General features: G+C 40.1%; 2 protein-coding genes across 3 annotated transcripts; one reads left to right on the top strand and one right to left on the bottom strand.

Moving 5' to 3' along the window:
- Window positions 1–805: 805 nt before the first annotated feature.
- LOC134648325 (E3 ubiquitin-protein ligase TRIM45) lies at window positions 806–23,703 on the top strand. Of its 2 annotated transcripts, XM_063502831.1 has the most exons (13): window positions 806–1,024; window positions 4,527–4,656; window positions 5,819–5,978; window positions 10,282–10,412; window positions 11,223–11,390; window positions 12,515–12,685; window positions 13,919–14,095; window positions 15,201–15,398; window positions 20,089–20,296; window positions 21,003–21,094; window positions 21,364–21,516; window positions 22,331–22,463; window positions 23,577–23,703. In XM_063502831.1, exons 1-13 carry the CDS (start codon window positions 1,011–1,013, stop codon window positions 23,687–23,689), a joined length of 1,848 nt encoding a protein of 615 aa, XP_063358901.1. In that variant the 5' UTR covers window positions 806–1,010; the 3' UTR covers window positions 23,690–23,703. The 2 variants fall into 2 exon arrangements, with proteins under 2 accessions (XP_063358901.1, XP_063358900.1); XM_063502830.1 differs by lacking the exon at window positions 806–1,024 and having other exon boundaries at window positions 4,462–4,656.
- LOC134648322 (piggyBac transposable element-derived protein 2-like) lies at window positions 16,351–19,662 on the bottom strand. The gene is made up of 2 exons (XM_063502824.1): window positions 19,293–19,662; window positions 16,351–18,155 (listed from the first exon to the last, which is right to left on the bottom strand). Exons 1-2 carry the CDS (start codon window positions 19,540–19,542, stop codon window positions 16,396–16,398), a joined length of 2,010 nt encoding a protein of 669 aa, XP_063358894.1. The 5' UTR covers window positions 19,543–19,662; the 3' UTR covers window positions 16,351–16,395.
- Window positions 23,704–25,873: the final 2,170 nt, after the last annotated feature.

The following is a 25,873-nucleotide window of genomic DNA, read 5'->3' as shown; positions in this document are numbered from 1 at the left end:
AAACAAACAAACTGACATTACATTTCACGCGTAAGTATCGAGTTTAATATGATATTTTTACGTAATCGTAAATACAAAAATCCTAAGTTTCTTCAGCCGCCATTTTTTATAAATGTTGCCAGTGTAGTGATTTTTTTTCCTCAAAATGAGACATGACGTTTACATTCTAAAATAAATACGCTTAATTGAAGTTCCTTGTATAATTGCATAAAAAAAATTATTTTTAAGTATTTCATTATTTTATTTCAATTTATGTATTATTTTTATTATTTTATGCACATTTTAAATAAAAATAGTCAAAATGTATCCATTTTTTATTGAAAACTTATTTCACAAAGTACAGAAGTGCAAAAAATCCTTAAAAGGAACATAAAAAGCTTTGGCTACAAAATCAAATCTACACACATACAAATTATTAATAACCAAGTGTTAAGGATGTGGTTAAAATACCCCACTTTGAGAGAAATATCTATATACTGGCAATACGTTTTTGTATATATGTATGTGTTGCTGAGCGTAAAACACGAGCCTCGCACGCACACATCGATCGAGTTTCGGCTTCACTTTTGACAGCTCAGCCGTATGGGGACTATCTGCGCATAGAGCGTTATTCGTTTAAGCTCGTACTCTTTGGCTAGCAAAATCGCTGCAGACTTGTCTTGGTCTAACTCTATCAACAATATCTAAGATTGCCCGCTGTTTAGGTATATCAATTTTGTTTTGAACGCAGTAATTTCCATAGACTTTGTTGAATATTGAACGATTCTGAAAATTGACTTCAAAGCGTCAACAAATAATTTACCGTTAAAAGGTAAATCGCATCGTTCGTATTTCAGTTTCCGATCCGCCATCACGGCCTGCGGCCGCGCGCGAAATAGCACTGACATTCGTTTTCCCGCCAATTCTTGCCGCCATTGCAGTTAGAATTAGGCCAGCGCTCTATTTATTTCTACAAAAGAATTACGCCTAAATATTTATACACCGTTTAGTAATGGCGTATTTATAGCGGGATGTCTTTTCATTGGTAAATATTGTGTTTTGAGATCGTGTTTTGTTTTGAACCATTTCTTGTCTGTGGTTGTATTATCTCAATGTTTATGGAAACTAATATAAAAGTCTGGCAAACCAATTTGTTAGTAGAAAAAGACGCGAAATTCAAAATTGGTTTAAATAGGCGATCGATCCTTCACACCTACATTTTTAAAATTTGCCATCTTTTCTTTTTATACTACCTACTAACACAGTTGGCTTGCCACTGCCACACTATACTTATTTATTTTTCCTGGCTAAAAAGAGTAATAAGTCAATTCAAAATAAATCCAAATGTACCTACAGATAGAGTTTCAGTAGATCTCTAGTATTTTTAAGTATAAAGTGTCATTCTATAGAACTTGCTAACTATGTAAACAAAATGCCATATTAAAACTGTCAAAAAACATGAATTTACTAGTGCCTTTTGTAACTGTTTACATAAGTAGTTAGCAAGTTGCATAGAATGACACTAACTACTACTATTCCTAGTTAGCCTTATAGGTAGGTTAGCCTCGTATCACGTTTAAAAATATTTGTTTAATGATATATATGAGAATTACTATCTCTACCAAAGCTCTTGTACCATCACACTACGCGATTGTTACGGGTTCTACTTAAATTGGACATTCCATAGCGTAAGTATGAAACAATTTAGCTAGGACCCTAATTGGCGTAACAATCCCGTGTGGTGACTGTACAGTACTCCTCAATCCCCAACCCATGCCCAACCTGCTACACACAAGGCTAATTCAATTGCGGAAATACATGCAAAATAACATGCGCGCAAGCAAGTTTACGATCGATAGGGAGTTGAATTCCTTTTGAGTTGTTTGAACATCGCACGTGCAAACTGTAAATGTATTAAACGCAAAATTAGGGATAGTAGCGGCAAAACAGGAAATTGTGGATGTACCTACAAATTGTAAAGATGTGATGTGGAAATTATTCAAAAACTTACTTTGTAGGTATTTTGTACAAGCTTAAATATGCCAATAACAACTTGAAAAAATATATACGCAAAAACTAGGAAGCGTGTTTATGTCTTAAAATTATGATACCAATATTAATGCCACCTTAGGCCGATTCAGACTAAATAACTTGAATGAGAGCAAACAAGCGCCAACCTCCACCTTTTTGCCATAAGAGCCAAAAAAAATCTTGCTAGATCCTTGTAGGCATGTTTTTACCCTCTATTAGGGTTCCGTACCCAAAGGGTAAAAACGGGACCCTATTACTAAGACTCCGCTGTCCGTCCGTCCGTCCGTCCGTCCGTCCGTCTGTCACCAGGCTGTATCTCACGAACCGTGATAGCTAGACAGTTGAAATTTTCACAGATGATGTATTTCTGTTGCCGCTATAACAACAAATACTAAAAACAGAATAAAATAAAGATTTAAGTGGGGCTCCCATACAACAAACGTGATTTTTGACCGAAGTTAAGCAACGTCGGGCGGGGTCAGTACTTGGATGGGTGACCGTTTTTTTGCTTGTTTGGTCTATTTTTTGTTGATGGTGCGGAACCCTCCGTGCGCGAGTCCGACTCGCACTTGGCCGGTTTTTTTAATGCTATGAAATGAGAGCCTTAATAAAATGTATCCAAATCGTTGACTTTCATAATACCTATGTCGCAGGTTTCATAGGATGTCGCAGGTTTTCCTGAACGTTTTTGACCCAAATCTAAAATTATCTATGTCTATAGTTTAACTCAAATACCTACGCTAAGTTACCTACAACTTGCGTACGTCACAACTTAAATTGATGGTTATATTTTTACACGATATCTCAACAGAACCGCATACATCTTAAACAACCCCTCAAATTGTCAGGAAATGAGGAATGACAGGGGCGGTTGATTCTACAAAAATACACTATAATTAACCGTTTTAGCTTCTTCATATTTTACCCTCTGAGGAGATAGGGACATGGCTTTAATTAAGACTCATTTATTAACACTGAAAGTCATTGCTCATTTCCGAATTTAATTTATCTCAACAACACAAGTTTAAAGAAAATTGTTGTTTCAATATCTTGTAAGTATTCACACATTTTTTTATTTACAATACAACGCATACGCAGTGTTTGTTTGAAATTCGAGCAATTAAAATTTAAAAGCATTATATATATTTTCTACCTTTATAAATTTGATACAATTGAAATGAAATAGTATTTTATGCAACCGTTGTTTAAGAGAGGTCAAAAAAGGCGAGTGGCGTGAGTAACAATTTGAGGCGAAGCCGAAAATTGTTAATAAAGACGCCACGAGTATTTTTTGACTCAGTTAAACAACGTTGCATACAATGCTTTTTCTACGACCAAGCACTTATTTTGAAATAAAATTGTAAATTTAACAAATATTTTTAATTCAAGAAGTAGCAAAAATGGAGGGTACGGGCGGGAAAACAATGAATAAAATAAAAAAAAAACATGTCTATGGTTCACTTATTTGTCAGAGATGACATTTAAAATAAGGTTGGCAACACTGTATTTCATTCGATATTTTTTATGTGGTCATTACACGAAGTATCGTAAAATCGCCAAAAAGATACTGCGTGTATGCACAAATTCTTTTTTGGGGAATAGACTAAAGACTTGTCTTGACAACTATAAGGTAGGGTTTTAAAGGTGTGTGCACGACCCTTTAAATGACAAATAAAAGTACGAGAGTAGAAAAATGTTATTATAAACATAAGACCAAAATGTTTAAAGCAGATTGGTTTTTAAAGGGTCGACAAGGCGCATGTGACAACCCTAGAGTTGCAGGCGGCCATAGGCTACAACTACAATGACCGCTTACCATCAGGCGGACCGTATGCTTATTGCTTAACGAGATATAAATAATAAGAAGACTGAAGAGAGTCTCTGGTTTAAATAAGTTCCGGGTGAGAAACACTAAATTAACTTCAAATGTTTTATGGCTGTTCTGAACTCTACAGTTTTAACACATATACAAACAGTTTCACGAACTTACAGTCCATAAATTTGTAAACATCAATCAAATCTGGACACACACAGTCGTTGTTCAGTCGTGGGTTTAGTTCAGTTTAGTTCACCCTCACCGCGCCGGCAGTAAGCACGTTTGTGCTATTTTTAGTACAAATAGATCGAAAACTAACTGAAAGGACCAAGTTTGAATAAGTGTTTGGTATTTACTCATTTTAGCAGGCAAAATTACATCCGAAAATTAAAAAATTGGCATTAAAAAAAAAACAAAAAGAAAATTACCAACCGCAAAAATTTGAAAAAAATCTTTATATTGTCTATTAAAATTTATGAAAGAAAAATTAGTAACTTCTAAAAATACCTTAAATTTTAAAGCGAACTCGCTAAAATAAAAACATCTAAATCATGCATTTTAAGTATGCGAAATTAAATCTCGGATTTTAAGAAAGAAAAAAAAATTATGAATTAACTATGTATTATTTATAAATAAGTTTCCAAAACATTTTTGCGCACACTGAAATGGAAGTGGATCGTATTCTGTACATCTTCGGCAGTTTTACGCGGAAGAAGGACAAACGGAAGTCATTCGACCAGTCTTCCATTAGTGCAGGCAACAGCCCGTTGCGACGGCCCAACAGCATCGCGCCGAGGACGTCGGCTTACGAGGACGTCAAAGAAGTGAAGGTAAAGCTAGACCTAAGGTAAACTGAGGGCTACCGCGAAAAACGAATTTTGCAAATTGACAAAGTTTAGATCAATCGATACGTTAATAATGTATGGCAGCGGTTCTCAATCTTTTTTTTTGACGGAACCCTTTTGGAAAGCGAAATACTTGATGGAACCCTACAATAAAACAATAGTTATTAGTAGTGTATTTTTTTATTAATATGCATAATAATTATGCTTATTTTATTATTCTAAATTATTCTAAATTCTTGCGGAACCCCTGCAGGGGTGTCGCGGAACCCTATGGTTCCGCGGAACACACTTTGAGAATGGCTGATGTATGGAAATAGTCACGTGATTTTTCGTAGCATTCCGATATAATTTACAAGTTTTTTTACAAGCTTTCACGAATAAGTATTTAACTTCCCCTGTTAGTATCTAAAGTGTCATTCTATGGAACTTGCTAACTATGTAAACAAACCGCCATATTAAAATTGTCCCTGAATGTCAATCTACTGAATTTACTAGTGACTTTTGTTTACATAATTAGCAAGTGCCATATGCCATATCACGTAGTCACGCTCCGTGATTGTTATGACATTTAGGGTTCTACATAGCTAAATTGGTCATTCCATATATAGTAGGCAAGTATTGATCAACCAATTTAGCTAGGACCCTAATGATGGCTTTGCCTTAACAATCGCGGCGCGTGATGATACCTAAATGTTTACCAACACTTGGAAGCTAAAGACCCACTTTCCGATTGAGCTGAAATTTTGTATACAATGTAAATCGGATGAGAATGCAATATTATGATGACATGGAGCTGGTCTGATGATGGAGACAGAAGGTGGCCATGGGAGCTCTGTGTTAAAACATTGCAAACTAATTGTGTTTTGGGGTTGTTAGAAGTTGTCTTGATGAGTATTAGTTACCTGTGGAAAGAAGTACAGTCAGCGATAATATAAGCTTGTACCAAAAATGAAATTTGTGCCAAAAACTTTTTCTTTAAGTTTGGCGTTTGTCGATGAATGATTGTCATCTTGGCAAGGCCCTCTTGTCCCTCTGGTGTAGTACCTAAATATTTATTTAAATTTTCGGTTTTGTGCGGCTTTCTAACTATTAATTAGGATTACCTAGCCTTAGCTTAGCCTACCTTATCTTTTTTTTTTTCCTCCAGGAAAGAAAGAAACACGAATTGAAACAATGGAATTGCGGGCTGTGCCGCAAGGAATTAGCAGAACCACGGCTTCTGGCCTGTCTTCATAGCTTCTGCACACGATGCCTTCAAGGACTACCCCAAGAGGGAGAGGCAGAGGGCTGGAGCGAGATCGATGGAGGTAATCTGTCTCTTTCTAACATGATTCTGCTACAGTTAGCAGAGCTCTGCAACTCTTTCTAGCTCTTTAGCGGCTTATCTTACATCCAGTGTATATACAAGGTATAATATATACCGCAGGAGGCTGAAGCTATACCTGTACTACCTGCAAGCAGACAGAAAACGGTTAAACACTTCACCCCACGACAGTATATACAGCCGTATGTGAACCCTATCTTCCGCAAATAAATAACTTATGACTATTATAACGTACGCTTGCAATTTGGAGCACGAACGCACATGGGAAAGTGCTAGGTATCATTTTATGGCCATCACTAGCAGTTCCCTTTATTAATGATGCTTTTTAGGGTTCCGTACCCAAAGGATAAAAACGGGACCCTGTTACACTAAGACAATAAAACATAATTTTCCACATTGTCCCAGCCGTTTTCAAGAAGTCGGTTAAAAACTTAAATTCTTCTGATACTCAAAAACAAATGAAATGCTATCTGCTTAAGAAATAACGACTATCTTTTTCCAGAAAACCTCATTAGTTATTCAAAATATCAACCGCAGATTCTTGCCAAATCATTAACAGTTTTAACTCATTCCGACCCCAACCAACTTATACAGAACCCTTTCGTAATTGTTTCCTGGTAGGCAAAGTTATGAACTGAGGAAATTTAACAGCTCTTTTTGTGCTGGTAATTATATAATGTTAATAAAATATGCTTATAGCAGTGACTAGTAGCCTTAAAGCGCATCTGGAGCGGCCATTAATATATTACGAGCTATTAGAATACAATGAAACGCAGTTGTTGCTAAATATAGTCGTTGGATATTGATGACCGGTACTTTTCATCATCCCAGTGTTTTCCTACATTTTGTTCAAAAAATTTAAAAAAATGTATACCTTATGTCCAGCTGGCCTAGTCTAAGTGACAATTGCTTGCGCTTCGCTATCACTCTCAAGTGTGCGATAGTGTGACTATTCTTCCACAGTGTGACAGTGACAGTTGCGTTTCGTTCGCTACGGAGCGTTAGCGTTTGGCATGTTGTCTACGGGGCCTGTTTATTGCGCTTGAGGTAGCTATCCCAAAAGTGCCACACGTGTTATCGGCTACGATCGTAGCGCGTAGCTCGCGCTGGCAGTGAACGTGTTACAAACGTTAGACCTGCGGCCCGCCGGGCGTTTTTAGGTGGCCCGCCAGGTGATCCTACTATAAATCCTTGCCACCCGATCACGTTTAATAAATCAAATTCAACTTGCAGCCCGGGGCTAAAGGCAAAACCGTATTTGTAGGACCCATAAAAAAAGGTTGAGTAAGGCTGCGTTAGGCGGTTATCATACTGGCGTGGCGCCGCGATTGCGACACCAATGTGAAGACCGCCTTACCTAGTTAAACGGAGACAGAAGCCCTACGCGACCTAGCTCCCGGGCTAAATCGGATCAAGCACTGATCGATCCACGCAACGAGACACACACTGAAGTAATTAAAATGGGTGACTTTGTATGACAGTTCATTAAATGAGCGCGACTTAAGTCGTGTTTCAGTAACGTCTAACCGTCACATTCCTGACAAAATGTATGGGATTAACATTGACCGTCAGTTTTGTGACGATTGCTAACCGGCCGTTAATAAATGAAAATGCCCAAATGTGTGATACATTTCTTCTAAAGATCTGGGCTTACGAGCAAAAATGAGTCGAAGCAAATCTCACTACAGCTTACGACAGAATCCTCAAAAACACCTTACACAATTTATAGACGCCTAATATTATTAGGCTACGTTGTTTTATTTCGAAGTTCTTTAATTTTCCCTCAATCTCCATCATTTATACCTACTCGTAAAGTGTCATTTTATAGAACTTTGCTAACTATGTAAACAAACCGCCATATTGAAATTGTCAAAAATTATGAATTACTAGTGACTTTTGTCTACATAGTTCGCAAGTTCCATAGAATGACACTTTATAACGCTATATATATTACCATTCACATATACCGAGCTGTGTGACTAAAGTACACTGAGTCGCAGCGGAGCGGAGATGTAGTTCAAGAAAGGGAAATGCTATTTGTAAGAATTGCAAGGTCATTCTACAAAAATCTCATTCCCCTGGCCATACCTATTCGCAAACTCCCAGGAGACGCAGCTTTATTAGCATCTCACTTGTGGTTACTGTGTATAACTGCTGAGCGAAATATGCGAATAGGTACCTATCTACGATGGAACCTATAGCCAGGGGAATGAGCTTGCTGCAGAATAAACCATTAACGCTCCGCGCAGCTTCAGCAGTGTGACTAGCCTTACAAGATCACCGGAACATACTAATGCGTTCCAGAAATACCCGCCTCCTGGGTGACACGCAAACTGTAAACAAATAGAAAGTTCATTTGTTTATGCTGCGGTTGCGTAATGTGATGGACGTGTGCACAGACAAAACTGTTTCTGTTTTGTGGATGTGTCCATTCAACTATAGCTGTGGAATTTCACTGTGGAATTTTATGGTCATACCCTGAGTTTTGGGTGGGCCAGGTTTACACTAGCCTAAAAATGGGTAAAAACATTAAGTACATTTTAAGCTGGTATACTAACTTATATTTTTTAATTCATATTAATCTAGCTGTAAATGGCAGGCAATTTATGAACTTCTAAGAAAGGTAAAAATGCTATCTTAGTTAATCTAAACAATTTCTTTGAGATCACTTTTAACTCTTCAAAGGAGTATAAATAAGATAATAACACAAATAATCGCTCAACTGGTCATCTGTTTCTGTTATATTCCCATTGATTGTATGAGTCACGCTCTCATGACTCTTTAAATATACTAATTTAGATCCTCTCAGACGGCAATAACTGATTGGAATGGAAAACACTTGTGTTGCAAAATGAGAGTAATTTATCTTATTCGGATCTTATATTGGTTTATTGTGTACTGCAGGGCCACTTAGATCTCAAACCGACATGGAGCGAACAAAGATACCTCTCTATATTGCCGACTAAAAGGATGACTCACGCTCGACCGGTCCGGGGCCGGGCCGGAGCTACCGGCGCTTCGGTTTTGATGGAAAGCACCACGCGATCACCGATCAGCCGTCATAGAAAATGACATGTCAGACGCCTCGGCTCTATCGTTCATAAATAACACTTGCACTGCGTGCTGCTATCAAAATCGTTGCATACTTATCTTGGACATCTTGGTCTAACTCTAACCCCATCTGTTCAAGAGGAATGACTTCCGCACTGAGTCAGTGAATTGGCAACACCATCGGATGTGGAGCACCTAAATACGTTGACCTTCACTGAATCATGCGCTAATAATACGCGGCTAAAATTGGTGACGATTGTGTCATATGGATGAGAAATGCTTTTATAACTAATTCAGTCACAGTCACGCTGGGGGATATTCGTATTTTGTATCCATGAAGTCAAGGCTCATTATTATACCTGATTATCTATCTAAACTGAAAATCGTAATTAGATTCCAAAAAAAGTAAGACAAATGTTGCCACTTTTTACTAGCGCGTCTTGTATTTATGTAAAAATAAGTAAATAAAACTACTTTCTTAAATCGTAGGAGTAAAATTACCAATAAATAAATTATCTTAGCGTGTTTATTTATAAAAAGGAATTTACTATTTTACAAACAAATTATTGCAGTGGCAACATTGTCTTACTTTTTTTGGAATCTAATTACGATTTTCAGTTTAATGCTGCCAGCATTTACGGCACCACGCCACATATATACCTTGTCAACCAGATCTTGACAGTAGAAAAAGGCGGCAAATTTGAAAAATGTAGGCGCGAAGTGATATCGTCCCATAGAAAATTTGAAATTCGCGCCTTATTTTACTGACAAGATTTGGTTGACCAGCTATATTTAGTTTTTAGTTATTTATTTAAAGATTAATTTTACTTATTTTTAGATTTAGTTTTTAAGTTTTATAGGTTAATGTTTTTGTATCATCATCATCTTCCTCGCGTTGTCCCGGCCACGGAAACATACAATGTTTTTGTATATTTACTGAAAATAAAATGTTTTAATTCTAAGCGTCAACATTTATGTAGCCCCCAAAACGCATTGGGGCAGCGGAGCGTATAGCCCTCTCACACATGACAGGAGGCCTGTGCCCAGCAGTGGGACGTATATTGTAGGCTGAATTATCTGGGGGCACGGAAGTGCCCCCGCCAAGTCGAGCAAAACAAATAGGCACGGCCGTACCATCCTTTTCTCGAAGCGATTCAGGCCATTTTCGACGCCCTGTAATAATTTTATTACTTGATTCTACATGGGAGGCTGTCAATGCTGTCATCTTGTTTCAGGTTCAATCCAGCAAGACCCCGGCTCGTCCGGGGGCTCCGCAGGCTCCGGGTACGAGAGCGACCCGCGGCGCTCGGACTCCGATGCGAGCTGGGAACAGAAGCATAGGAAATACGGGTTATTTACCAGAAAGGTTATTTTCTTACCATTACACCTCATATTAAATAATCGCAAAAAGACTATACTTCGTATATCAAGCTCAATTTTCTCTGACTTGCCAGGAACGCGACTTATTGCGAATGCCAGGGGACTGAGGGCCAGGGGAATCGAAAATTGCGGTGATCTTTCTCTTTTACTCCAATGAAGGCTTAATAAGAGTGACAGAGAAAGATGTCCGCGATTTGCGAACTTCGATTTTCGCGGTTAAAGCCCAGGAGGCATTGACAATGTATCTCCAAGCTTGCGGGCATCTTTCTCTGTCGCTCTAATTACTCCTTCATTGGAGTAAAAGAGAAAGATGCCCGCGATTTGCGAATTTCGGTTTTCGCGGTAGCCCCTCTGACTATTTACATTTAAATAATAATTGGGAATGGGTGCTATCGGCAAAATACTTATATCTGGCCGTGGTAGCAAAAAACGCCTACATATCCTGTGTGTAATTTAACAATTTGTTATGATTTTGATGCGACCTTGACCATCGTCTTGGTGATGGCGCGAATCTTACTCACGAGTTTCACTTAATTTCAAATGCACCAACCAATCAGCGTGAGCGGAGCGTTCTTCAAGCTCGTATCAAACCCCATATCAAATTGTTAAATCAGAATCGGGCTCTATATAACATAATTATCTCGTAAAAAATTTGAAAACTCCAGTAAAACAAACGGGCATCAACTATTTAGGGAATATCTAGACTTAGGTAACTAAACTAATAAAGACTGCCCTAGCTAAGAAATAACCTACAGTGAAAATTTTAAACGATCACACAAACAATTTTGTCTTCCAGATATCAGGCAAGAGCGTCCAGCTCATTATCTGCCCGACATGCGCGCAGGAAACCCAACTTCCCCTTGGCGGGGTATCGGCATTGCCCCTCAACTATGTTCTGCTACGGAAAATGGCGGGCGAGATCCGAGCTAGCGTGCTGTGCGACCTGTGCAACTGTGATAATAAGGTAAGACCCCGAAGACAACATCATCATCATCATCATCCTTTTAGCCTTCGGTCGCCCACTGCTCAGCATAGGCCTCTCTTCGTGTACACCACTTGTCCCGGTCCTGTGCTAGTTTCATACAAAAGTTCCCCGCGATATTTCGAACGTCATCAACGTGCCAACGGACGCCAGGCGCTTCTTTCATCCGAAAGCGGCCACCAATCCGTCAACATTTTGGTCCACCTGCCACCACTCTGCCTAGCAACATGTCCAGCTCAACTCCACTTTTAAGCTTGGCAATGACGTCACCCATGTCCCGCACGTAGACAACATACCAATCGCTAACGTGCCTGCCTGCCTGTGCGATCTGTGTATGATTCGATCACTCATGAATCACATCTACAGCTCGCAACAGGTCAAATGCCAACCCAAAAATAAACAAAACCAAAACCACATTAACTCCAATCTCAAAGATAACCGTTTATTTTAAGAAACAACACATGTGTCAACTAAGGCGCATCGATTCGCTTCGATTCCGATACAAAGTCATTACCAAAAGCTCGCATTTGTTACGATATGCTACATTTAATTCTGTTCCTTCCAAATCTGTGGAAAGATTTAAATGCATTGTTGGAATCTATTTACGGAGATTGTCACTCGCTGTTTCATCCTTTGTAATAACAAAGCGAGAAAAGGGAACATACATGCAAGTTTCATGGATATTTCAAAAATATTTACTTCATGGCTCCTCTACACGATGGGCCAACGCCGGCCACTCCAAGGGACGCATTTATGCGTTGAGGGAGCAAGTGATATTGCTATCTCATTCTACCGCATGGCTGCGTCCCTTGGAGTGGCCGGCGTTGCACGTTGGCCCATCGTGTAGAGGAGCGATCAGTCAGTATTGGAGTAAATTGTATTGTACCTATACTACGCAACTTATTGGCTAGCATCTTATCCAGTGTCAACCGTATGTAGATTTATGTTTTGATGAGCTTTGAACGATCCTTGGACAAAAATTTCGACTTTTTCAGTTACGAGTATCAATTCCATCCCTGCAGTATGCACCTAATTTAGCGGTATCCATCAGTTTGGCGCATTCATTCATGATTTATAAAAAACATTCCAAACATTTTTCTTGACAGGCCCAAAGCCGCTGCGACCAGTGCCTCGTCAGCGTCTGCGAGTCCTGCGGCGAGGCCCACAGCCGCCAGAAGACCACGGCCCGACACGCTCTACAGCCCCTACAGACCCCTGCGACGCTCTGCAGCCAGCATCGTGCAGAACTCTGCGTATACTGCGCTACTTGCCAGCAGGTAACGAAAGTTAGAATCTGAAGAAAGTTACGTAAATTGGCCACATGTTGTCATAAGTATTTCTTTCAGTCCATATATCATCCATTATGTTAAAAGCGTTTTTCTTCATATGCTTTGGTTTTGAAGAGCTTGGTTCACCTGCTGCCACCCTATCCATAGGCGTTAAGTAATCTTAAAGCTACCATTTGTTTATTTACCGAGCATCTTTCAAGGCCAATTCGGATAAGTGGATATCCTAAGGAAAATGATGAGGATCCTAAGGAGATGTCTGTTGTGGGACGCCTCGTGCGTCAACACTTTTGCCGCTTCGCATGTTAGCCGCACTGTGCGTTCGGCAGGGGCAGCGGCTGAGTTAGCGGCGGCTCGGAAGCGGGAAAAATAATTTATGCAGTATTGGAGAACTACTTGTTTGTCCCTCTTGCTGTGGAAACCAGGGATGTAACGGATGTGGTTTTATCGGAACCGAAAGCGGAACCAGATGTTTTAAATTTAGTTTATCGGAACCAGAAACGGAATCGGAACCGAAAACGGAACCGGAACCAGAACCGGAGCCTGAGTCAGTACTATCAGTAGGTATACATTACACAACACTACACATACGAATAGGTACCTTAAATACGAAAACACGAATAAACCAGAACATGTAATTACTGCAGCACGTGGCAAGCGGGGCTATGAGCGAATGACTGGTATAAACCTGTTTGTTTTTGATGTACACCGCTCATGTCCCGCTGCCGCGCTAAGCATTGACATCCGATATAACTTCCGTTTCAAAAGTAACGGAACCGGAACAGAAACGGATGTGTAATACCAAACGGAAGTTCCGACTTAACGGAAACGGAAACGGAGCTCTGTAACATCCCTGGTGGAAACCACTGGCTGTTGGTGCGCTGAGGCAAAGACTTTTATTGGGGAAGTGGGCAGGCGTTTGAGAGAGAGTGGTCATGATCCTCGTTCCGGGTCGTTTCTCATGCAAAGGTTTTCCATCGCGGTTCAACGTGGCAACGCGGCGAGCGTGATGGGCTGGCCCTTTGCGTCTGGATGGGCGCAGGGCGAATTTTGTGAATAGGTTTAGTACTTGTTAGTTTAGATTAAGATTAAGTAGTAGGTAGTGTTTAGTTTTAAGAGTAGGTACCTATAGTTCTTTTTTTCTAAGGAAAATATTACCAATTATACTACATAATGGAATTTCGATCAATATATTCTTTCTTGATTCTTTTTGTTTTCCTGTAGGTAGTGTGCCGCGATTGCTGCCTGATCTCCCACTCTGGGCACGCGTTGGCCAACGCGGCTCGGGCGGCGGCGGAGCGCGCACGGCTCCTGCAAGACGCCTGTGATCGCGCCAGGCTGGTGCCTGAGAACGTGGATCGGGCGACGAGGATGCTGAACCTCCAGGCTCAACAAGTCGATGTGAGTAGGCTGTTTTATTAGAGTTAATTCTACAGGATGCATAGCATGACTAATGCGCCCTGAGAACATCTAACGGACAAGAATGCATACCCTGCAGGCTCGGCAAATCGATATCCCTGCCGCAGCACAATGTCAGGCATTTCGACGTGATGATAAAGGAATTATGATCTTGAACGATGTAATGCATGATGCATGCACTGAGTCAGGTTCTGATGTACCTCGATGATGGGTGTGGGTATATAGTACATTAGAGGGAAATTTGAGTTTGGCAGCTGGTGACAACAGGACAACCTACTTACCCGGCTGGCGTGTGATTAAGAGAAGGTAGTGGCTCTCCACAGAACATCTGTAACAACCAATTTTGTCTACTATTATGTAATTATTTCTATTATTGTGTCCTTTATATCACTTATGTTCAATTTTTACTCTTCTTCTCGACGTCTGTGCAGCACAAGGCCGCACTGGCAGGGTCGCCATGTAATGTTGGACGTTAAATGAAACTACTCGGTTGGAGTATAGGTCTATAATGTCTAGAATAACATAGTGTACGAGCTTATATAGTACGTGTGAGGGTAAGGCGTAGCACACACTACAATAGAAAAGTATGTATGTATGTATGTATATACTTTATTGCACATGGAAATAAAAACACGAGAAACATAGTTACAGAGTAAATTAAATACAACAAAGGAGAACTTATCACTGTATGGGATCTCTTCCAGTTAACCTTTGAGGAAACGAATAAAACAAAACAGAAGTAACGATGAATGACAAACAAAAACAATAGTGTACAATCACTAAAATTAATGAAATGCAAGTTTTGAATACACATTGCTACAAATAATATATATACACATAAATAGAAATACTTAAATAAATAAAAATAAAGCGTACATATATAAATATAACCTAAATAAAATAAATAAATAAATACTCAATATATATCATAAATAAATAGATATGAGCTCGAACCAGAAAAGTAAAGGAAATTAAAGAAGTAGGTACTAATCGAGGAAAACCGAATTACTTAAAAGAAAAGTGATGTTTCTATGTAGGTTAGGCATGCACCTTGCTTACCTATAGTTGTCTACATACGTTTATTCAGAGCCAAGCCGCCCGCGTAGAAGAAGAAGTCCAAACCTGGGGGGCACAGTACCTGTCGGCGGTGGAGGCGCACGTGCGCGCTCTAGCGGGCGCGGCGGCGCGCGCGCGCGCACGGCACGCGCAGCGCGTGGGGGAGCAGGCGCGCGCGCTTGCGCAGCGCGACCAACACGCGCACGAGGCGGTCGAGTTCGCTGAAGAGGTCAGTTCACACTTGTGACGATGTAGACATAGAGAAAAAAATACATAGAGTGCTCACTCCATACATCAGTTTTAGTACCAAAAAGACTATTAGCACCGAGTAGCGGAACTATCAGTACTGCTACTTGACAATAGATGTAGCGCCGACCGGAAAGTCTTATGCTGTTGAGATAAGACTTTCCGGTCGGTGCTACATCTATTGTCAAGTAGCAGTACTGATAGTTCCGCTACTCGATGCTAGATGTAGACACTGAAATTAATAGTCTGAACTGATGTATGGAGTGAGCACTCTTGTCTTACTATATTTCTCTATGATGTAGATAAGGCAATCAAGTTGCATTTTACATGTTTCGCACGGGTATGGTTTCTCTCCTACGTGGAACGTTTGATGGTGCCTTCATTTATTCTTTCGCACGGGTAAATTGTGTTTTGAGAATGCCTTTTGATGCTAATGCTAATAGAATTGAGATTATTCCGTAAATTTGTTTGTTTTAAACCTCTAGCGTCCCACGCGGTCCTAATATTAGTACATACTTTGCGTGAAATAACGTTTCTTTTTGACAAGTCTATACTGAATTACTGGCATATGCAAAAGCCCCCATCAGTGTTCTAGTGTTGAAGTAATAATACAAACAACATCGTTACCAACTCAAACCATTTATTACAAAATTGTAACACATAGCAGTAGGTTATCAACTTTTACTGAAACTGTTAATTCTTATTAAAATAATCTTCTCTTTGAAATGAAAACAATCCTTCTTAATAATTCGAAATAAAAAATCACTATAAGGCAAACTGGCCCAGTGTGGCAGCTGGCCTTTATATTGGGACCTGTTTACACATTGATTAGTGTTTGTTGCGAGTTCATACATTTGCCACTAAATATAGCAAATGTATGAACTCGCAATAGACACTAACCAATGTGTAGACAGACCCCAATGTGAAGGTCTTACCCCGCAGCCACACTTATCCGTATTGACCTTAGTTAATGAGATCATTTAACAGCTCCCGTCTGTATGAAATTGTTTAAAACAATTTCTCTTACGAGTGAGACAGAGATGCATGTTACACGTTACACAACTGATAGTGGTTTTCATTTCACAACCCCTATTTCTGCAACGTTGCACAGTACCCACTTCTGGCATATGCGCACTTCCTTGTGTCCTTTTCACTTTAGATGGCAACGGTGCCAAAGGGCGCCACACTCTTCTATTGGCACCGTAACTTTCTTCACCCTCTCCATCAGAATTAGTATTTAAACTAGATTCTATCAACTGCTCGCCAATGAGCCTCTTAAATTCCCACAATTGGTATATTTTGTGTCCTGAAACTTGTAGCGTCTGCATTTCTTTCTTATACTTTATCCATGAATTAGAGACGGCCAAGTCAATGAAATGGTGGATGAAGCGTAAGGTCCACTTGTTCATTCTTATCTTAGAGTAACAGGAAGCTAGTAGTCTTTCGGTGAGATTGACACCGCTCATGTTAGACCTGTATTCCCTGGCCACTTCTGGTCTTGGTATCGGTACAGTACGGCGTTTCTTCCTGTCATAACGTTTACGTATACCAATGCTTTCGGCCGCATATATCGTGGACAAATATAATGACGACTTAGTATCATGCCACTTGGTTATTGCGATCTCACCATCTGAACTGACTAGTACATCGTGGCTTCCCTGTTTCGTCGCTAATGTTTTGTCACTGATCATCTCCGATTTTACTTCTTTGGGCAGACGACTTTTCCTGATTGCTCCGACACATTTGAAGCCATTTTTGTTTAGTTCTTTAGCCAATTCGACTGTTGTGAAATACCGATTAAAATAAAGAACATGTCCCGGCACAAGTGTTCTTGTCAAAAACAGCACTATTTCTTCAGCCAAGTTATTTTCACCTTGGTATGTCACAAAGTCGCATATCATACCGTTTGGATTTACAAGGACTACAATTTTGATGCCGGTGGGATTAGGTTTATTTGGGCAGTACTGTTTGATCGGAGAGGTTCCTTTTAAGGGAATTATCATTTCATCAATTGCAATATTCTGTTGTCTCTCCTGCCTATGGCATCCTTCTAGAACTCTATTTATTATCGGACGTACTTTCCACAAATGATCTGCAGCCCTCATTTCCTCAGTCACATCGTTATCAAACACTAATTTTAAAGATTGTCTCAATGTTGAAAAGCGATTTCGCGCCATAGCTTTTGCTATGATATCTATAGCCCATTTTCGGTTCCAATACATCCTGATTTTAGGATAAGTTATGCAAGACATTGTTATTAATATACCAAAAAAGGTTTTACACTCAACTCTTGTGAAGTTCAGTGGTTTAGCTTGTTTTTGCAAGGCCGTTTGATTCGTTTTCTTAACTATTGTATCAAACAGTGTGTCATCGAAGTATTCATTGAAATATTCTACAGCATCCTTGGAACTTGAACACATATTTGGAAGGTACGCTGGTTGGTGCAGGTTTGGTTTAGTTGGAGTAAATTTTGTTCTATGCCAGGTTCTCAAAGTTTGAGAACTTCTAGGCTCATTTGCTTTATACCCTGAATGATTTATATTGTCCATGTAAGTATGTCCCATCCAAAGATGGTTCCGTTCTTCCATTCCTTCGTCATCCTGGTCTTCATCAGATCTGTAATCTTCACTTGAGCCATCAGTTTCATGCTCACGAAATTTGGAGTCATAACCGTCTACGGAGGAGTCATCTTCATAATCAGAATTGTTTAAAATCTGACTAATATCCAGTTGTGACAAAGCTAAAACAATTATACAATAATTTTTAATCATACCTATCAAATAATAACAAACAATGTATTTATAAACAAACATTGAATAGGGTGAATTTTCATTTTTGATACAAGCTATTATCGCTGACTATACTTTTGTTGGAACAGGCAACTAGTACTCATTGAGACAAGAAACAAACGCAAACACAATTTGGTTGGTTTTATCGCAGAGTTCCTATGGCCACCTCCTGTCTCCATCATCAGATCAGCCGGTTGGTACCATAATATTGCATTGTCACCAGACTTACATATGTATGTGAATTGTGAAGTTTCAGCTCAATTGGATAATGGTAAGTGGGTCTAATTTAAACATGTTACAAACAAACAATGCAAGTTAAATAAAATCTTGCAAAAATAGCCTTTATTACTGAAGTTTACAAATAATTTGGTTACAAGCAATTAGGTTACAGCAGCTTCAACTCAGCCTTTGACTTAGGCCTCCTGTGGAGGTTTCCATTAACTTTGATCCCTTGTCATTTGCATCCAGTTATCTCCACCAATTCTTTTCAGGTTATCAGACCATTAGAATACATTATTGCGAGAGTAGCGATTATTTCCCGAAAATCGAATTTTACTGGAAGCAATATTTCCATTCGCATTATTTTCCTGATACGTTTTCAAACCATTTGAATAGTTTGGATAACTTTTCTTATTATCTGTAATGTAAATCAATATTGTTCAATAAAATATGTTGGTTCTGGCGCTCGCCGGCCGCTGCCGCAGCACGCTCGCTTCGCACGCTCGGCTTCGCGCACTGTTTTGGTTGCAGTTCACCTAACACACTCCTCCTCGCTTCACTCGTCGTCGTACCTAACTAGGCTCTGTCAAATGACACTCTTTAGTGATTGAAAACAAATGAAATATAGCGGGAAATTATGCGAATGGTTAGAAATCCTGTTAGGGAAATAATCTATTGAAAAATAAATATATAGGAAAATATGCGAATTGGTTAGAGATGCTATCGGGAAAGGAACCTATTGAGAAATTAAAAAGTGGTAAAATTTGCGAATGGCAGAAATCGCACCTAGGAAAAAACGATTTTCGGAAAATAGTAGCACCACTCATTATTGCGTAGTATTATTTAATTAATAAAGAAGTATTACTTACTGGGAGCATCCACTCGCTGAAACATGCTTGGTTCCTGCGGTTCACATTGGACTTGCTGGTTTGAAACCCCACTCTCTACATTAACAGCCATAGGGTCCACTTTCACATATACTACTTCAGTTTCAACTCCGAAATTTTTCTTCCATTGTTGATCAAACTCTGGATTCAAACGGCCTTCTTTTTCTTTAATATTTTGCGTTTGATTTTGTATATGTGCTTGATGGTTTAATGGCGTTTCTTCCATTTCCATGTAGTCAACTTATTTAAATCGGGTAATCAAAAACAGATCCCATTTCGGAAATTGGACGATTTTGGAGTGATATGTATTTGAAGTTTACAAGATTAAAACGAACAATACTTCTAGTGCCTTGAACTTACGTTATAAAAATGCATTTTCACAACTTCTTAAAGCAATGTAATTAAATTTACGGGAATAAAATCGTAAATATTGTTATTATACGTCTGTGAGATCGTGAACTCTTGTGATAATCGATATTTTTTTTTCGACCAACTGACAGTGACAGCTGTCATTCAACCGGGTTACGTTCAAAATTACTGATACAATCACTCGATCACACTCATGCAAGGCATCTGAAATCTGAATTCAGATCAAATTCAGATCCTGAAAGTTCAGAGACATATAAAAAAATATTATGTTTAATACAAAAAGAAGAACAGACTATATTTTTAATTATTCAATCTAAATGTCGTCGAATATCCGTTTCAGCAAGCTATATTTGTCCATTTGGCCCATTAAATAAGTAAGAACACAGAATTTAAAAGTAATTCGTCCTAGCTTCTGTCATCCGCGCGTTCCCACGAGCTACTCTCCCTGCACGGCTCGGTGCTGCGCAGGTTAGAGCGGCTGACGGAGCTGCCCCCGTCGCCGCCGCGGCTGGAGCTGCGGCTGGCACCGACCGCGCCCGCCACGCACGACGCCACGCTCGTCGGCCGGCTGTTGACGCAGGCCGCTGATCCTGACCGTTGCGTTGTCAATACTGAAGGTAAGTATATAAAGTGGAGTCCAGACGAGAAAATGATTCGCCAATCTGATGAAATTGTCCGATCAAATCAGGCCGTGCGGACGCAAACGCTAATTTGATTCCCCGATCAAATCAGCAGGTGCGGTGCGGACACAAAAATGACAATTTTCGAAGTAAGTGTCTATGGAATGCAAATTGGTGATTAAATTGTGTACGTGTGGACGCTAGACGAGATTGGCGCCAGTTATTTTCCTGATCAAATCGGTCGATTTGCCCAGCTCGTCTGGATATGGCTTAAACCTAAGGTGGTTAAACCAATTTGTTAGTAAATAGGAACAAAGAAAACTATACTCATCCTTTTCTTTTGGGTGCTAGTACTAGTGTAAGACAAAGATAGTATGATTATTTCTGTCTATGTTTGAAATGAGACAGTCCTTTGACAAACTATATCTCTCTCATCATGCAACTTTTCCTCTTGAAGAAGCCAGGAGACGGCTTTTAGCACCGCCTTAACCTTACCCAGACTGAAAACTAGACGACGAAAAAATCTATTGATATTTTGGACTTGATGAGATTTTAAGTTTTAAGAGCTTGTTTAAACCTTTCTGAAATTAGAAACTGACGAGAGAGATGCCGCAATAACCGCTATCGCTCATCAGTTACTATTAAGAAAGGTGTAAGAAACTCTTACTTTGTTAAAATACATTTTTTTATGTTTTGCCAACAGGTTTCCAAGATCTCCGAGTTGATTGTCCGCATGAGGCTGTGCTAGAGCTACGAGACAACAGCGGGGAACGCATCTGGTGTGGAGGGGAACAGGTAAGTACGTGTAAGCGTCTCCTTACACGATTAAGGTCACTGCAGACATTTCTGAATTCAGAGCTTCTCTAACGGTTCTGATTAAATCAGATCATAAGAAGTGTGAGGTAGAACTCATATTGATAGTGCTTAGTTACATTGGGCTCATATCCAAAATTTGCATGCTCAATTTTCAATTTCCTGGAAAATCTGAATATAGTTTTTACGTGTATAAAAAGTGGATGCCACTTTATAAAGGCGACTGTATTAATCCAGTGCCATTTCTGCAGGTAGCCGGCTACTTCCGGCGCAGCGACTCGAGCGCACGGCCACAAAGCGCGCGAATCTCTGACAGGGGCGATGGTGTTTACTCCCTCACTGTCACCCCGCCCAGCCCAGGGGCGTATCTCTTGGCTGTTACAGTCAACAACAAGCCTGTTAAGGTAAATATCTACCGAGCTTTCGATATCGTTCAAGTTATCAGGGCTATAACCGCGAAAATCGAAGTTCGCAAATTGCGGGCATTTTGCTCTGTCATTCTAATTACGCCTTCAATGGAGTAAAAGAGAAAGATCCCCGCAATTTGCGAATTTCGGTTTTCGCGGTAGACCCACAGAACGCGGAGACGGAAAGTGCAGTGCTCCGCGTACTACACTACACGTATCTCTTCTCAATTATGGTCAACGACAAGCTTATCTCTTCAGGTGGCAATAATTCATATCTGATTTGTTGAAATGACAATAACTTGTTGGTTAAAATTCAAATTTTATTGACTTAATCAACCGTTTCCTACTCCAAGGGGTACCAAGCTGTCATGGCTTAGGTACGTGGCTTTCAAGTCATTCAATACAGCGATTTGACTCTCTGTCTTCCTCCAACTGAAACAACGGGCTAGTATGTAAACGTCACTCAGCTCTTTATGTATGGATGTGTTATTTGTTTCGTGATGTTATTAATAGTCCCGCACCTGTTGGCTTATAAAACCCTTCTTTAAATAAACCTTCCTATAGTCTAGCAAAAAAGAGTAGAAATTAATAAGTGGCAATACTGTAGTGTCGTTCCTTTCAAATAATCTAAAGCCCCCTCCACACTCGTGCGAGAATCGCGAACGCGAGAGTGGACGGGGCTTCAGAAAAACGGGACGACACTACAGTGTTGCCACTTTTTAATTTGTACTCTTTTTTGTCAGACTATAGTCCAATGCTTGTGAAATATCCTTCAAGGATCTTGGGATCTATATTCTGCTCATGTTCCCAGGGCAGCCCGTTCCAATGCGCCGCGCGCGCATGCCAGCCACACTCGGGGCAGTTCCACTGTTGTTCCTTCTGCTCGTCCGGCGGCCGCCGCGACGCGCACTGCGCCTGCCCCGGACACATGCCTGGCTATAGAGGTATAATAACACCCAGAGACCACCTGAGATGATCCAGTTAGAAGGTCGAACCAGGGGGCGCCATAAGGCTTCAGTAAGAAGTGCATATACTTGGAAAAATTCGACCTATGCCGCTGTGGCCCGGTGGCCGAATGGCAACAGGCACCTGCCGCGATAGCAGAGGACGCTGGCTCGATTCCAGCCTGGGTCACTTTTTCCTAATATATGACACTTATTTCAGTTTATAATAAGACTATTGGCAAATAAAGCGAGAGAACCGAAAGATTTGAAAAATCTGACAGTTCAGTCTGACAGTCGGGAATTCCGTCGCGTCTGTGGTCAGCCTATAACTGTTATCCGGGACTTTTCCGCGGCAATTATACCAGTGTTGCCAGACTACAGTCAGATAGTAAGACTACACAGATAAAAATTCATTAGTAAAGTTTTAAACAGTCTGGCTGACATTTTCTCAAGTTAAAAACTGGAATATTGAAATTGTCTATGTCAGGTTGTTTAGAACAACCAGACATCATCAGTGAACGGAAATCCAGACATAGACATATCTATCGCTGGAATATGCGAATAATTTCTTTTTTTTTTTTAATGAATAAATAATATTATAGGACATTATTACACAAATTGACTAAGCCCCACGGTAAGCTCAACAAAGCTTGTGTTGTGGGTACTCAGACAACGATATATATAATATACAAATACTTAAATACATATAAAACAACCATGACTCAGGAACAATCTGTGCTCATCGCACAAATAAATGCCTTTACTGTTTTTTCGCTGTATATTGAAGATTATGCATCCTCTGCAGCACCCAGAGTGCAATACAGTGAAAATGAATGAATCAGTGAATCCTGGCAAGGTCGCCATCAGATATTATAAGTTTCTTCTATGGCAAGTATATTGACGAGCAGAGTCGGGTGAGGAGTTAGTGGAAGTCAAACACCTTATGAGTGATAGTATAAGAACATTCTGAACGTTTATTCTCTAAACGCCTATTGTTTTATACACGTTAGGTTGCGCTGACACAAGCAATATGCGTTTATGTCGCCGTAAACCAAAGCGTTACTGCTAAACACTAAAAGTGGACATTTACCACATTACACCCCCTTCTTCCAGGTTGCGGGCACGGGCACGCGGGGCACCCGGGCGCGCGGCACTGGTCGTGCTGCGGCAGCACGGCGCGCCGCGGCCCGTGCGAGCGCGCCAGCCTCTACCAGTTCTCTGTCTAAATATATTCCGTTATCATTGTGGTACTCTTGTTTTCATCCAACCCCTATTAAACTACCGCACCACACCAAGGTCACGGTGCGGTAGTGTGATACGGCTTTTAATTTCAGCGAGTATGAAAGTGGTAACACACTATCGCACCGCACCGCGACCTTGGTGCGTTGCACCCATATCCCCCTCCAGAGAGCCTACCGCCGAAACCGAAATTCGCAAATTGCGGGGATCTTTCTCTTTCACTCTCATCAAGACGTAATGAGAGTGACAGAGAAAAATGCCCGCAATTGACGAACTTCGATTTTCGCAGTTATAGCCCAGACAATGTGCGTGAATCGCGAAGCTGCGAACGCGAGTGTCGAGGCGATTTCTAAGTTGGCACAGGAGTGTGGAGGGGGCTTTATAGTACAAAAAATTGTCCCGAAAACATGACATTGATGACTGGATAACAAATTGGCCAAATGGCTAATCAAATTGATACTTGAGCGTTTTTCAAAAAAAGTAAAAGTAAAGTAATTTTACTCAGAATCATTTGTACATTCACGCCTCATACATAAAAAAATGTGTCCAAAAATTTCCTTTCCTGATCGTCACATTCTTGTATGAAATTTTTTTTTATTTGTATGAACGTGACGCACTGGAAAAAAAATTTTTCATACAAAATTTTGGGACACATTTTTTCATGTATGAGGCGTGAATGTACAAATGATTCTGAGTAAAATGAGCCCAAGAAGTCAATATTTTGAAGACATGAATGAAATGTACACTTTTTTTGGAAAACGCTCACTTATAGTGTCAGAGTTAAAATGCATAACAACTTATAGAATTGTATCTCGTTTTGAATACGGGATTAACAAGGTAAACAAAAAAAAAACATGTTTTGATATATATAGACATTTATTATTTAAAACAATTATTGCTTTAAAACACTTACAACATCAATTCGAAGACTTCAGGGACCTCTTAAATTTTAAAATACCTACACTAAACCGTTGATTCTATTTCTTTTGATCCCATTTCATGGAAATAATATAAATATTGTCTTTTGTGAAAAAATGTGGAATAATTTTGAGGATCGAAAATTGATAAGGCAATAAAAAAATAATAGTATAATATTACAGATAAATCCGAATACTACAAAATGTCGGGTAATTTCTATAATTACCCGTAATTTCATCACATTAGAGTACATTTTCGAAGTTAAATGAATACATCGTATACAATTTTTCCATTTAGTCTGTCTCGCTTTAATCTGCCTTAAAGCCTTAACAGACGGGCGTACAAGACCGCGACCTTGTTCCGGTCAAAATATATGTTTCTCACTCTTATAGCTGCGACCTTAACGAAGGTACGACGGCCCACCTTACACACGATCGATCAGGCCGGACCAGGGTCGTGGTCCGGCACGCCCGTCTGTTACAGCTATTAAGAACGAATGGTATAGCCACAGACAATCCAACCTCTAGACATAGCATAGTCGCGCTACCCCCTCTGCCACACATACGGTTACTCCATCTTCGAGTCAATCCCGTGCCGTGATTGGTCCGTGTCTTTGAACGGACCAATGACGGCACGGGATTCGCTCACCGCGTCTCCCCGCACCCCCGTATTTTTGGCAGCATCGGTTTCATGAAAGAATTGGCTTAAGCTCAGTCTAGAGGTTGGATTGTCAGTGGGTATAGCATAGCCACTTGAAATGTAAACCGACTTTTATGTGCATAATGTCGTCTAAAGGCCCCAGTACACAATGGGCCATCCCCGGCCACTCCAAGGGACGCAGCCATGCGGTAGAATGAGATAGCAATATCACTTGCTCCCTCTAACGCATAAATGCGTCCCTTGGAGTGGCCGGCGATGGCCCATTGTGTACTGGGGCCTTATACAAGACAGTTTAATTTTTATGTTCGACACGTGAAAACTCTTATAGCCAAAATAGGCTGAAAATAGGTATGTGCGGAAAGAGTCGTGGAATGTATGGGGTCCAATATATTCCACGACTCTTCTCTTTCCGCACAGACTATAAAATGTGACGATTACTGTATAAAAACTGGAATTTTTTTGTATTAGTACAAATATTAAATTATCACAGATACTTATCACGTCAAAGACAAGTTTAATATCAGTTAAAAAGAGGATCCCTAGTAACTATCATTATTTACTTAAGTAACTAAATTATGAATAAAAATTTTGAC

The sequence above is a fragment of the Cydia amplana genome, chromosome 5, assembly GCF_948474715.1.
Source record: "Cydia amplana chromosome 5, ilCydAmpl1.1, whole genome shotgun sequence".
NCBI classification, from domain to species: Eukaryota; Metazoa; Arthropoda; class Insecta; order Lepidoptera; family Tortricidae; genus Cydia; species Cydia amplana.
This window is presented reverse-complemented; position numbering and strand designations above follow the sequence as displayed.